The sequence below is a fragment of the Mixophyes fleayi genome, chromosome 1 (assembly GCF_038048845.1).
Source record: "Mixophyes fleayi isolate aMixFle1 chromosome 1, aMixFle1.hap1, whole genome shotgun sequence".
In the NCBI taxonomy this organism is placed as follows: domain Eukaryota; kingdom Metazoa; phylum Chordata; class Amphibia; order Anura; family Limnodynastidae; genus Mixophyes; species Mixophyes fleayi.
Window position 1 is genome coordinate 317487408 of NC_134402.1, and position 13832 is coordinate 317501239.

General features: G+C 43.8%; 1 protein-coding gene across 1 annotated transcript in view; it reads left to right on the forward strand.

Annotated features, from left to right (window-relative positions):
• The first annotated feature begins 224 nt into the window (after positions 1-224).
• The window catches only part of LOC142152885 (cytosolic phospholipase A2 gamma-like), a 208483-nt gene continuing 194875 nt past the window's right edge, over positions 225-13832 (forward strand). The window contains exons 1-3 of the mRNA XM_075210016.1: positions 225-358; positions 574-772; positions 7185-7293. Coding sequence (XP_075066117.1) covers positions 267-358; positions 574-772; positions 7185-7293 — 400 coding nt within the window. The 5' untranslated portion in view covers positions 225-266. The remainder of the gene's footprint in view (positions 359-573; positions 773-7184; positions 7294-13832) is intronic.

Genomic DNA, 13832 nt, shown 5'->3' on the forward strand with positions numbered 1-13832 from the left:
ACACCCCTTCACTGGCTCCTGAAAGTATCACTCTGGCTATATAATCAATATAATAATTCCCTACAACCAGTAAATGTTGAGTTTTAATACAATTGTATAGGAAGATATTATTTGATTTCTGTACAGAGTCTGCTAAGGTACAGTGTGTAAAATTAAATGCATAGACTTGATCTTTCTTTATGTGATGTTATAATCCCTTTATTTTGCTGTAGGATAAAAAGCCTCCCATTATTGCAGTTTTGGGATCTGGCGGTGGACTCCGTGCCATGGTTGGTCTTCTGGGTACCCTTGCTAAACTGGCTGAAGAAGATCTCTTAGATATTATTACATATGTTTGTGGCGTCTCTGGATCAACTTGGTATGTCTGTTTCATTGTTGTAGTCAGCTGACTGTAATGCCCACTAATAATTATATATGTTTACAGATAAGCCAAGGATTATACACTTCTACAAGGACGTCACACCAAATAGGAATACATTTATAATTGTTTTCACTTTTCCATGCTAAAGTAAAACTTGCCAACATAAATACATGTAAGCTAACACACATGGGTCACTTATATTATCCCTTCAGGTGCATGTCCTCCCTGTATAATAACGACAAGTGGTCATCGTGCATGCAAGAGATGGAAGATCAGATATCTGATCGTCTAATCAATTCTACATGGGACATCAGCAAAACATGGGAGAAGCTAAAAGAGGCATTTTCTAAGGAAATATATTCACTGACCAGTTTTTGGGCTTATGCAGTTGTTCATGAAATGACTAAGAAAGTAAATACTTTGCCACCAGTTGTGCATTAGAACTAGAGATGGTCACTGACCCCCGTGTTTTGGTTTTGGATTCGGTTTTGGATCTGGATTACCGTTGTGTTTTGGTTTTGGTTTTGGTTTTGCAAAACCGCCATTGCGTGTTTTGGTTTTGGTTTTGGTTTTGTTTGGTTTTGTTTTGCTATTTTTTGGGAAAATCCATGTTTTTGGGCCTAAATTAACCCAATTTAGTGCTCCAACTGTTTTAGAGACAAGTAATCTAATTGTTGAGGTAATAAATCATCCAAAAAAAACAGTTTAATTCTTCGTTGGTAGGCCTATTCTACACACAAAACAGATTGTCTTCCTCTCCATCTATGCATATTGGCAATGCAGCCATCGTCTTTGAATGTATATTACACCCTACACTTATAGTTAAATATGTAAAGAAATGGAAAAAGCCAGTTTGGTTTCTGTCTCTCAAGGCCCCCCTCCACTTGTATAAAATACCAAAAAATTCAGCCATTATAGACTGTACAATATTAATTGACATGGAGAAAGCCAGTTTGGTTTCTGTCTCTCTAGGCCCCCCTCCACTTGTATAAAATACTAAAAAATTCAGCCATTATAGACTGTACAATATTAATTGACATGGAGAAAGACAGTTTGGGGTCACTCTGTCTCTCTAGGCCCCCCTCCACTTGTATAAAATACCCAAAAATTCAGCCATTATAGACTGTACAATATTATGAAAAATGGACAAAGCCAGTTTAGGGTCACTCTGTCTATGACACCCTACCCTTAAGGATAAATTGCCCTAACAGCAGCCTTTCAAGATGGTATGTGATATGGAAATGCCACAAGTCCCTTTCCTCTTTGGGGGTAGATTGCACCCTACACTTACATAGAAAGTTTTAAAAAGATGTTATCGGCATCATCTTCAGCTTAATCCTCACCCTCATCAGTGTGTATGTCATCATCACAGACTATCAATTCATCGCCGCTTGAATCCGCCATTAGAGAACAGTCAGTGCTTGGATGTCTTGGATGGTGAAGGCCTTCCTCGTGGAAGATGTAGTTCATTTTTATAAACATCATTTTCTCCACATTTTTGGGAAGTAACCTTCTACGGCGATCACTGACTAAGTTCCCTGCTGTGCTGAACACTCGTTCAGAGTACACACTGGAGGGTGGGCAGCTTAGGTATTGCAAAGCAAGTTTGTACATGGGTTTCCAAATGGCCTGCTTTTCTTCCCAGTAAGGAAAGGGACTGTCTGACATTTCCATATCAACTACCTCTTGAAAGTAATCCTCCACCATCCTTTGCATGTTTATACTCATATTGGATGGAGTTATGGGCAAAGTGACACATTTTTTTGAAAAATCCTTCAAACCAGCCCAGATGTTAAATTGTTCTGGTCTGCCCCCTGTGTCTTCCCTGCTTCTTTTTTGGAAATTTAATTTTTTACGAGCAACAGCTTGAGAAAGTGAAGGAGGACACGTCGTCAAGCCGAGGCCCAGTTCAGCGGCCAACTTGCTGAGCAATAGCTCCTTGCAAAAGTTCACATCTCGCTCATTTACAAGTAAAGACTCAATGTAGGTTTTAAACCTTGGATCAAGCACAGTGGCCAAAACGTACTGATCCGAGTTCAAGATCTTAATAACTCGAGGATCATTGTGAAGCGAATTAAGTACTTGATCGACAAGGCCAACATACTTTGCTGAATTGCTTGCTTTCAGCTCCTCCTTCATTTTCTCAAGCTGCTTTTCCAATAGTCTAATTAAAGGAATGACTTGGCTCAAACTAGCAGAGTCTGCACTGACCTCACATGTCACAACTTCAAATGGTTTCAGCACCTTGCACAGCACTGAAAGGATTCCCCACTGTGCAAGAGTGAAATACATCCCCCCTCCTTTCCCAATGTCATGACTTGTGCAATATGCTTGGATGGCTTTGCGCTGTTCCTCCATCCTCTGAAGCATGTACAGGGTGGAATTCCACTGAGTTACCACCTCTTGCTTAAGTTGGTGGCAGGGCAAGTTAAACTGCTCTTGGAGCTGCTGTAATCTCCTACATGCTGTGGCTGAATGCCTGAAATGGCCTGAAATTTTACGGGCCACCGAAAGCATCTCCTGCACCTCACGGTTATTTCGTAGGAAGCTCTGCACCACCAAGTTGATGGTGTGAGCAAAACAGGGAATATGTTGGAAATCACCCAGCTGTAATGCTCGCACTATATTGTTGGCGTTATCTGAAATGACATACCCTGGGGAGAGTCCGAGTGGTATAAGCCATGCATCAATCACATCTCTCAGTTTGCGTAACAAATTGTCAGCCGTATGCCTGTTAGTGAAGCCGGTGATACAAAGAGTGGCCTGCCTGTGACAAATGTTACGTAGTGGTGTACATGCTGCTGCTGTTCCTGCTGGTGAAGGTGAATGACCAACCCAGTGGGCTGTCACAGTCATATAGTCTTTGGTTTGGCCACTTCCACTTGTCCACATATCTGTGGTTAAGTGAACAGTGGGCAGAATGGCATTTTTCAGCGCAATCTCTACATTTTTACACACTTTTTGGTATAGTTGTGGAATAGCTTTACGGGAGAAATGGTGTCGCGATGGAATTCTGTAACGCGGACACAAAACCTCAATTAACTGTGAAAAACCAGCTGCGTTTATTGTGGGGATTGGACGCAGATCTAACACTAACATTGCAGCCATGGCGTCTGTGATTCGCTTGGCGACTGGGTGACTGCTATCATATTTGCTTCCCCTCGCAAATGATTGTTTCACAGTTAATTGCTGAAATGTAGGACTGCTCATTTTATTAACCTGCCTCTGGGATGACGATTCACCCCCAGCAGCAGCAACAGCAGCAGCAGGACTAACGCTTTCTTCAGAGGAATCAATAATAGTGCCGGAGTCATCCAGCCTAAGTGGGATGCCGGGCTAACTCCGAGCGCTACTGAGGATATTGATGAGGATGGTGTGGTGGGTGTATTTTGTAGCCGTCGGTATGTCGGTGAGCGGAGGGTCTTAGCTGATGAGGGAGTGCTTGTATTCTTTTGGGAAGAACTTTCAGCTTTTCCCAACACTTTGCCATGAACTCTCGTTAAATGGCGTAACATAGACGAGGTTCCAAGATGGTTAAGGTCCCTCCCTCGACTGACTGTGGCTTCACATACACTAGAAATGGCTATACAATTGTTGTCTGGATTTGGGTAGAAATAATTCCACACATAAGAAGTGGATTTTTTTGTTTTATGCCCAGGCATGACAATGGCCTTTTTCTTGTCACGTGCCAGAACTGCTGCCACTGGTGCAGGACTTACACAAACAACCTCATCCTCATCAACATCCTCATTAGCGCCCTCGTCGCCTACACAAATCTCCCCCTCATCCTCTTCTAATTCCAAAGTGGCATCCTCAATTTGGATATCACCGGCTACACTCGGGCTATTAAGGCAACCATCAGCAGAATGCTCACGGTTAGACATCCCACTGTTGGATGGACTCTCCACAGGGATTGTTGTCATTTGTGAATCAGAGCAAATATTCTCCTGTAATGCCTCACTGTTATCTTGCAGCTCGGCTTTGACGCGTAACAGTAGTTGTGCACCAATTGTAGGCTGGGTAACTTTTTGGGATCTGCCACTAATAGCCAAAGGTGAAGGCCTCATTCTCTCTTTGCCACTGCGTGTGTAGAATGGCATGCTTGCAATTTTTTTTTTATCGTCACTTAACTTTTGCTCAGTTACACTTCTTTTTCGCTTCAATACAGTAAATTTTTTTTGGGTTTTTGTTTTTTGCACTAATTTGAAAAAACTCTGTTGTTTGACATCGCCTTGGCCAGATGACGTACTGGGAACACTAACATCAGGACTGGTGACAGAACCTGGTTGCTCATTCAGATCATATGTGGACTGCTTTGAATCCATTCTGAGCGCAAACCACTGGGGAGTGCTAATAATTATTCAGTAGATTCTGCTGACAGTTATGACTTTTGACAGCCAGAAATATTAATGCACAATTAGGGAGGACACCCCAAAAGCACTGAGGAGTGCTAAAAATTATTTAGTAGACACTGCTGACAGATATGACTTTTGACAGCCAGAAATATTAATGCACAATTAGGGAGGACACCCCAAAAGCACTGAGGAGTGCTAAAAATTATTTAGTAGATACTGCTGACAGATATGACTTTTGACAGCCAGAAATATTAATGCACAATTAGGGAGGACACCCCAAAAGCACTGAGGAGTGCTAAAAATTATTTAGTAGATACTGCTGACAGAAATGACTTTTGACAGCCAGAAATATTAATGCACAATTAGGGAGGACACCCCAAAAGCACTGAGGAGTGCTAAAAATTATTTAGTAGATTCTGCTGACAGTTATGACTTTTAACAGCCAGAAATATTAATGCACAATTAGGGAGGACACCCCAAAAGCACTGAGGAGTGCTAAAAATTATTTAGTAGATACTGCTGACAGAAATGACTTTTGACAGCCAGAAATATTAATGCACAATTAGGGAGGACACCCCAAAAGCACTGAGGTGTGCTACAATTTATTTAATAGATACTGCTGACAGATATGACTTTTGACAGCCAGAAATATTAATGCACAATTAGGGAGGACACCCCAAAAGCACTGAGGAGTGCTAAAAATTATTTAGTAGATACTGCTGACAGATATGACTTTTGACAGCCAGAAATATTAATGCACAATTAGGGAGGACACCCCAAAAGCACTGAGGAGTGCCTAAAATTATTTAGTAGATACTGCTGACAGAAATGACTTTTGACAGCCAGAAATATTAATGCACAATTAGGGAGGACACCCCAAAAGCACTGAGGAGTGCTAAAAATTATTTAGTAGATACTGCTGACAGAAATGACTTTTGACAGCCAGAAATATTAATGCACAATTAGGGAGGACACCCCAAAAGCACTGAGGAGTGCTACAAATTATTTAGTAGATACTGCTGACAGATATGACTTTTGACAGCCAGAAATATTAATGCACAATTAGGGAGGACACCCCAAAAGCACTGAGGTGTGCTACAAATTATTTAGTAGATACTGCTGACAGATATGACTTTTGACAGCCAGAAATATTAATGCACAATTAGGGAGGACAGCCCAAAAGCACTGAGGAGTGCTACAAATTATTTAGTAGATACTGCTGACAGATATGACTTTTGACAGCCAGAAATATTAATGCACAATTAGGGAGGACACCCCAAAAGCACTGAGGAGTGCTAAAAATTATTTAGTAGATACTGCTGACAGATATGACTTTTGACAGCCAGAAATATTTATGCACAATTATGGGGGACACCCCAAAAGCGCTGGGGAGTGCCAAATATGAAGAAAAAATAATAAACCTCTATCCTCCTCTCTGCACTAGCGATTTTGGTTAGAGCAATTGCAAGAACAATATTGTATTCTCTGTCCCTGCTCTAATTAGCCTATGACTACACCCTGCTCTCTCCCTCTGACAAATGGCGATGGATTGCTGTGGAGGCGTGTATTTATAAAGTTGAAGTATCGCGAGAACCGAGCCCCGAGATCCGACGACGTCACGATGACGTTCGGCCTCGATTTGGATTCGGAATGGGCGGGAGAGTACCGAGCTGCTCAGCTCGGTACTCGGATACCCAAAGTTCGGGTGGGTTCGGTTCTCGGAGAACCGGACCCGCCCATCTCGAATTAGAACCTCCTCATATTAGACAATAACCTTTATATACTATCAAAGTCTGGTTTGTTTTGTCCCTTTTTTAACAATATTATATGTATTTACCAACATCTAGAACTATTTTATTGCAGCTAACAAGTAAGGCATAGCTTTTATGAACTATATACAAGTCACCTGGGTGTCCTGTATTTTCAGTACCAACTTATCCTGAACTTTACAATACAAATTTTCAAAACATTCATTTACTCAGGTTGATAAATATCTGTAGGCTACTGCCCCACCTATGGCTGACATTGGCTTCTATATACTGATGTACTTTGTAGACTTTCTTATACTTACAGTCTAGTAACATACCCCCAGTACAGTAGTCTTTTTAAACTTCTTAGTCTACCTCACTGTGCACTATCATTTCCAGTCAACCACTGCATTCACATGGTTTCTCTGCCATGGTGGAACTACATTGGCTGACTACAAAATAGGTCTGTTTAGCATTAGTATTAAAGAAAATGTCCACTTTCAAATTATCCTTTAACATGCTTACCAACAAAAAACACTGATGACTCTTGGTAAACAGGAGACGGTCATAAAAATCATTTCAAACTTGACATCCCCATGAAATCTGTTCTCTTCAATATTAGTGTAAAATACTCAGTCAAATCAACTGTGTCCTACTATTGTACTGCTAACAGTGCTTACCTAGTACATGCTGATAATACTCTCATTGTACCTTATTCAGATGGATGAAAAACCACTGTCAAATCACCAGGCATCCTGTGAGAGTGGGGAAAACCCTTATCCAATCTACTCTGCTGTGGAAAAAAGACTTATAAAGAAAAATAAGCCCGGTAAGCTTAATATAAGTGCTAAGTGACTTTGTCCCAAAAAATGTATAACAATGCTTGTGGAAAATTCTGCATTTGTTACTCTGTGATTGTCTAATACAAGATTCCAGCCTTATGTAAGATATCTGCAGCCTTATAGGGAAATAGAGCAGGGAAAACTAATTCCATATTACTTATATTTGACCAGTTATTCATTAAAACATATTTACCTTGTTAGAGGATTTCTCATCTATTACCTTTAATTCCTATGTCATTGCCTGGCTGGACATTTAGTACAGCTTTATTAAAAATACCCATATGTATTGAAATAAGTGGTGATATTTGATGCTAATTGCAGGTGTACTTTATAAAACAGTATTGTGAATGCAATAAGTGGTTAAGAGCATCAAAAGCAAATGGTTAGGTCCAGACAGTGCTCAGTAATGAGTAGCTAGGAATGGTGAGAAAGTGTGTTTGTAGGGATGAAGGATGTTGGAATTGTGGTCATCGATAATCCGTACCCAATCCACACCATTATTGTGTGCTAATGGAAAGCATGTTTCTTTGACTTGCTAAGGGCTTGCATACAAGGGCAGTGAAATTGGGCATTCAATGAACAATTTTAAAGCCTGTTAAACATAGTCCAATATAATCCAATAATTAATGTAAACACATGAACCTGTACACACATTATTGACACTTATTCACTTTACTCAATGCTCATATCTTGGTACCTTATACTTCAGGGAGACTGAGAACACGATTTGAACACACTGTTGAGTGAGGATATAGCCCAAGTTCTGTTCTTTGCTTTGTTTTTCATCATTCATGAGTACAGGTCTCACTGTCTGTGACTTCCTGCTTGCCCATATTCCATTCTGCATATCATGATACTGTACCTGACATCACTAACATAATCCCTTTAGTGTGAAAGTCACTGCCTCCCACAGATCAGAATACTCCTCTCTTGCGGTTAACATTTAAATGATCTGATGTGTTATGCGGTGATTTTTTTTTTGATACGCTTGGCTACTAATTAGGGTACACAAGGGCAAGTAGGAAAATAAGATTAAATACAATATTATGCTCAAGCCCTAATCAAATTCACCTTAAAAACAGATCTTCCCATCTCTAGGAGCGATGAGGGATGGGGTGACAAAAATGGACCATAGCCCAGTGCTGAGGCTTCTGCTTACACCCATGGAGGCAACGACAAAATGGGCTTGGACATGATACTAGTCACCAGCCTAGTACATGGGGCTCTATCTGCCCCTTTTTAACTCAAAATTTTATTGCATAATAAAATATGAATGACATAAATATAAAACAACAAGCATTTTGATTGAAATAATCACAGAGCAGAGTAGATATCCAGCAATGTCATTCATAGAACAGTAAAATGTATTGCAATATAACAAGATAGGAATGGGTTAGGGGGCGGGAGGGAAAGGGCGTGGGCATTGGAGAAGGTGTAGGGTAGGCAAGGGGGGGGAAAAAGCATGTTCACCTTCAGAAGGGAGTGCTATCAGGTCTGCATGGGAGTATTTTAAAGTAGTAATGGGGTCGATGTTATTTGGCATTGTGTAGAGGGAGATTATTTGGAGGAAGAGAAAACTGCGGGGATCCTAGGCATAAAGCCAGGGGGCCCAAATTTGATAAAATTTGTCTTCTTTGTCTCGCAGTAGCGACGTGATTTTTTCCATGTTGGCAATGAACCATATATATGATCTAAGAGAAGAGATGCGGGGGGGTTCCGCCTGTTTACAAAATTTAGCAATCAGGCATCTCGCGGCTGCCAGGACATGTGAAGCAAGTTTTGCAGAGTGGGTGTCTAGGTCTTGTATAGAATAACAGAGTAGGAAGGACCATGGATTCTTCCTAATAGGGCATTGGAGGAGGGAGGAAAGAAGTCTCGAAGCCCTATCCCAGAAGGAGGAAATAACAGGGCAAGACCACCAAATATGTACGAAGGTGCCTCGATGACCACAATTTCTCCAGCAATCGGGAGAGGCTGACTGGTACATCTTTGCGAGCCTGTCAGGTGTGAGATACCACCTGTAGTAAACTTTGTACGCATTTTCCTTAATTAATGTGGAGATGGAGCTAGAAGCCACATTCAGCCTGATGGTCTCCCAGATCCCTCTCCCACTCCCTCTCATGTGCGTTCCCAGAAGGCACCAACTTCTCCAGTAGAAGACTATACAAGGTTGATATCATACCCCTTCGCAAAGGGGAAGAAAGGCAGAGAGATTCAAATTGGGAGGGGGAGTGATGTGAATTGTCCGACAGGAGTGACAGGAGGAAGTGCCGAATCTGCAGATATTGGTAGAAAGGCGGGTGAAAGTTGGGGACTCTGGAACAGAGGGTGTCATAGGATATAGGCCTTCCTCGCTCAATAAGGCTTCCCGCAAATCGAAATCCCGCCCTGGTCCATAGCCGAGAGAAAGATCGGGACATTCCCGGGGGAAGGTGGGGTTATGCCACAGGGTTATAATGTGCTGAGGGTTAGGAAAGATAGAGAGATGGCCCTTGCAGGTCTCCCAGATCCAAGCCGCAAACTCCAGAGTAGGAAAACGTTTGGTTAGGGCCTTCCGAATATCAGAGGGAACTCCCCAAAGGCCAGATAGGCCGGGTATGGAGAGATAGGCAGCCTCCAGGTCTGCCCATGCATGAGATGCCGGAGGAGCAAGGAGACTATTGAGCTGAGCTGGCCCGCCCAGTAGTAGGCCTTGAGGTCGGGAAAGCCCCTGCCTCCGCAGCCCTTAGGTTTTTTGAGTAGTGCCAACCGAAGCCTGGGAGACCTGCCCCGCCAGACAAATTTAGAAAGGTGTTGTTGCATAGAGTAAATTTCAGTTAGGGGTATTCTCACAGGCAGTGTCTGAAAAAGGTAAAGAAGTTGAGGGAGAACAGTCATTTTTACAGCAATGATCCTGCCCAGCCACGAAATGATTAGGGTTCGCCAGGAGAAGATGTCTGATTTGAGTTTGTGAAAGAGAGCTGGATAGTTCTCCTGGTATAGGGATTCATATGAGGTGGTTATATATACTCCCAGGTATTTTAATTTTTTCTTCTGCCATCTAAAGTGAAAATGGGAGGTGAGATCGCAGCAGTCCTGTGAGGGCACATTAAGAAATAGGGCTTCGGATTTTGTTATATTGATTTTAGACCCGGACAGGTCGCCATACCTCGAGAGGAGACAGAACAGGTTGGGCAAAGATGTTCTTGGCTGCTGGAGCGTGAGGAGTATATCGTCAGCAAACAGTGAAAGCTTACTCTCCAAAGACCCCGTCTCCACTCCCTTGATATCTGGGGAGGCTCGGATAGTGGCTGCCAGAGGCTCAATGACCATGGCGAAAATTAAAGGGGAGAGTGGGCATCCTTGGCGGGTGCCATTGCTTATTGGAACGGGATCAGAAGGAGAACCATTAACCATAACCTTAGCAGAGGGATAAGAATACAAGGCCTGGACCCCTAACAAGAAATCCCCAGACAGACCGAAATGCTTGAGGGTATGAGTCATGAACTGCCAGGAGATCCTGTCGAAGGCCTTTTCGGCATCCAAGGATAAAATAATGGAGGGAGTTTTCCTGGTGTTAAGTATGTGGATGAGGTCAATAGTTCTCCTTGGGTTATCCCTGGCCTGCCTACCAGGGACAAACCCCACCTGATCATAGTGAACTAACCCGGGGAGTACAGTTTTTAAGCGATTGGCCAGGATCTTAGCGTATAGTTTCAAGTCGTTGTTAAGGAGGGATATTGGGTGATAACTAGCACAATTATGGACTTCTTCACCCTCCTTGTGGATCAGGGTTATCCGAGCCTCCAGATATTCTTTAGGCCAGGGTTTGCCCTTTAGAATAGAATTAAAAAGAGTGGAGAGTTGAGGGGCCAGAAGAGCAGCAAATTTCTTATAGTATGCTGCTGAAAACCCATCAGGACCAAATGCCTTTCCTGTTTTCTGAGCCTTAATAACCTGCACCACCTCCTCTAAGGAAATGGGTTCACTGAGACGATCTGCAGCCTGGGGAGTAAGCTTCGGGAGGCGAGCGTCTTCCAGAAACTTATCTATACGCTCTGCCTGTTCCCGATGGGCCGAGGTGTTGGGGGGTTGAGGGAGATTATACAGTTTTAGATAATAGTTCTGGAATTCTGAGCGGATTAATTTTGGGTCATAGACCAGAGCTCCGGAGGGATCCCTAATAGCCATAAGATTACGGGCCGAGACTTTGGTCCGCAGCCAAGTGGCCAACAACTTGTCCGCCTTATCACCCTTTTCGTAAAAGCGTTGGTTCAGCCATTTCAGCTTGTTGGCCACTCGGTGGGAGAGAAGCAGGTTAAGTTCACCCCTTACAGAAGCCACCTGTTCGAATAAAGCAGGCTCAGGATTAGATTTATGTTGTTCCTCCAACTGGTGGAGGGCCGTGGAGAGAAGCATAGTCTCAGCTGCTCTAGCCTTTTTGGCATTTGCTGCCAAAGCCATTAAGTGGCCTCTAATGACCGCCTTATGAGCATTACAGAGGGTAGAGGGTGAGATATCAGGAGATTCATTTGTTTCGAAGTATTCAGATATTAGGGATTTAATATGAGCTACTGTGTTTTTGTCGTGGAGAAGGGACTCGTTGAGTCTCCAGGAGAAGGTAGAGGAGCGAGAGACTAGGGAGGAGAGATCCGCCGAAATTGGGGCATAGTCAGACCATGTAATTGAGTGGATACTAGAGTTAGTGAGATTAAGGGTCAGGTCGTGGCTGAGCAGGACCATGTCGATTCGGGAATAGGTGTTATGGACTGAGGAGTAGAAAGAATAATCTCGGGCCAAGGGGTCAGAGATTCTCCAAGTATCGTACAGATTGTGCAGTTTCATGAAATCCTGCAAAGCCCTGGAGTTCCTCCTGTCCCTCCCGTCGGAAAGAGCAGCTGGGGGGGCAGATCTATCCAGATGGGGTGTAAGGACTGCATTAAAGTCTCCTCCCACTATCAATTCTCCCTTACGAACCTGAAAAAGTGTAACTCCTAGGCGTTAAAAGAATTTGTGCTGATCTTGGTTCGGGGCATAGATATTCACTAGAGTGCATGGGAGGTTGTTCAATTTACCCACTAGGATAAGATATCTACCTTCCTTGTCTCTGTGAGTGTCTGCGAGATCAAAGACAAGATTACGTGAGAAAAGGATTGCCACCCCGCATCTCTTCTTGGCAGAGTCACAGGCATGATAAGAAAGGGGGAATCTTTTGGATTTAAGTTCCGGGTGCAAGTGCTTAACAAAATGGGTCTCCTGTAGGAATACTAGGTCGCCCTTAAGGGCCTGTAAAGAAGCGTAGAGTTTGCCCCTTTTTTGGGGAGAGTTAAGACCTTTAACATTAATAGATATCAGTCGGAGCGTCATGAGAAAGTCAAAGGGGAGGAATCAGGAGGAGAAAATATGTATAGTGAGTTGTAGTTTTGATTTGCTGAAGGGGTAGATACCAAAGACGACCATGGTTGGGGAAACATTGTAGGTGTGACGGGAGAGTGGGGGTAGGAGGACGGGTGTGGTGCAGGATGCCCGTCCAGGGCGCTGGTGGGGCAGAAGGAGCGGTACCCTAGGTACCCGGGGACCAGCTGAGAGCAACCAAGCTCTATGGGGGAAGTGGCTAGGACTTACCAATCGAGAGGGCGAAAGGTAAATAGCTGACAGGGACTGTGGACCATTCGCCTCGCAGAACTCTTTGGGGCCGCGGATTTGTATCCTGGTTGCCCGAGGTAGATGATTGAGAGGCGCCTGGGGGGGCTCAGGAGCAAGGCCTAAGCGTTGTAGGAGAGCCTGAGCCTCCGGGAGTGTGCGGGCAGAAATCTGTCACTCCTGATGCCAAAGGAACAGATGAAAGGGGAAGCCCCAGCGGTATCGGACATTATGATCTCGTAGAACTTGCGTTACTGGGGCAAGCTCTCGACGTCTGGCCAGAGTGGTCGGTGACAAGTCCTGAAAGATCTGTATGTTGTGACCCTCGAAAGTTAGCGTCTGCAATTTTCGGGCTCCGCGCAAGTGCATCTCCTTGGTAGTATAGAAGTGAAGTCGTAAGATGACATCTCTGGGCTGGTTCTGGTCGGTCAATCTGGGCTTTAGGGCCCTATGGGCTCTGTCCAATAGTAGGTGGTCCTCCGGAACCTCAGGGGCTAATTGGGAGAAAAGCTTCTTCAAGTATTGGTCCAGGTGAGCAGATTCGACCGTTTCCGGAATGCCCTTCAGACGTAGATTGTTCCGCCTCGCCCGATTGTCCATATCCTCTTGATGTTCCTGGACAGATGTCATGTCACTACGTAGGCGTACAATGTCCTCCTCCATACCTGTCTGTGAGGACACCACCGTCTCTAATCTTTGTTCAACTTGGTCAGTACGGGTTCCAATTGAAGCCACCTCCGCCCGTAATGAGTGGAGGGCAGCTTGCACTTCTGAGTGCACGGAAGATTTCAGTTCTTTCATTTCTTTGATTAACGTTAGGAAGTCCCGTCTGGTTATTGGGGACGTGTCATCCTCCTCTGAGTCAGATTCAGCAGAAGTATGAGGGGAATCCGTCCTCGACCGA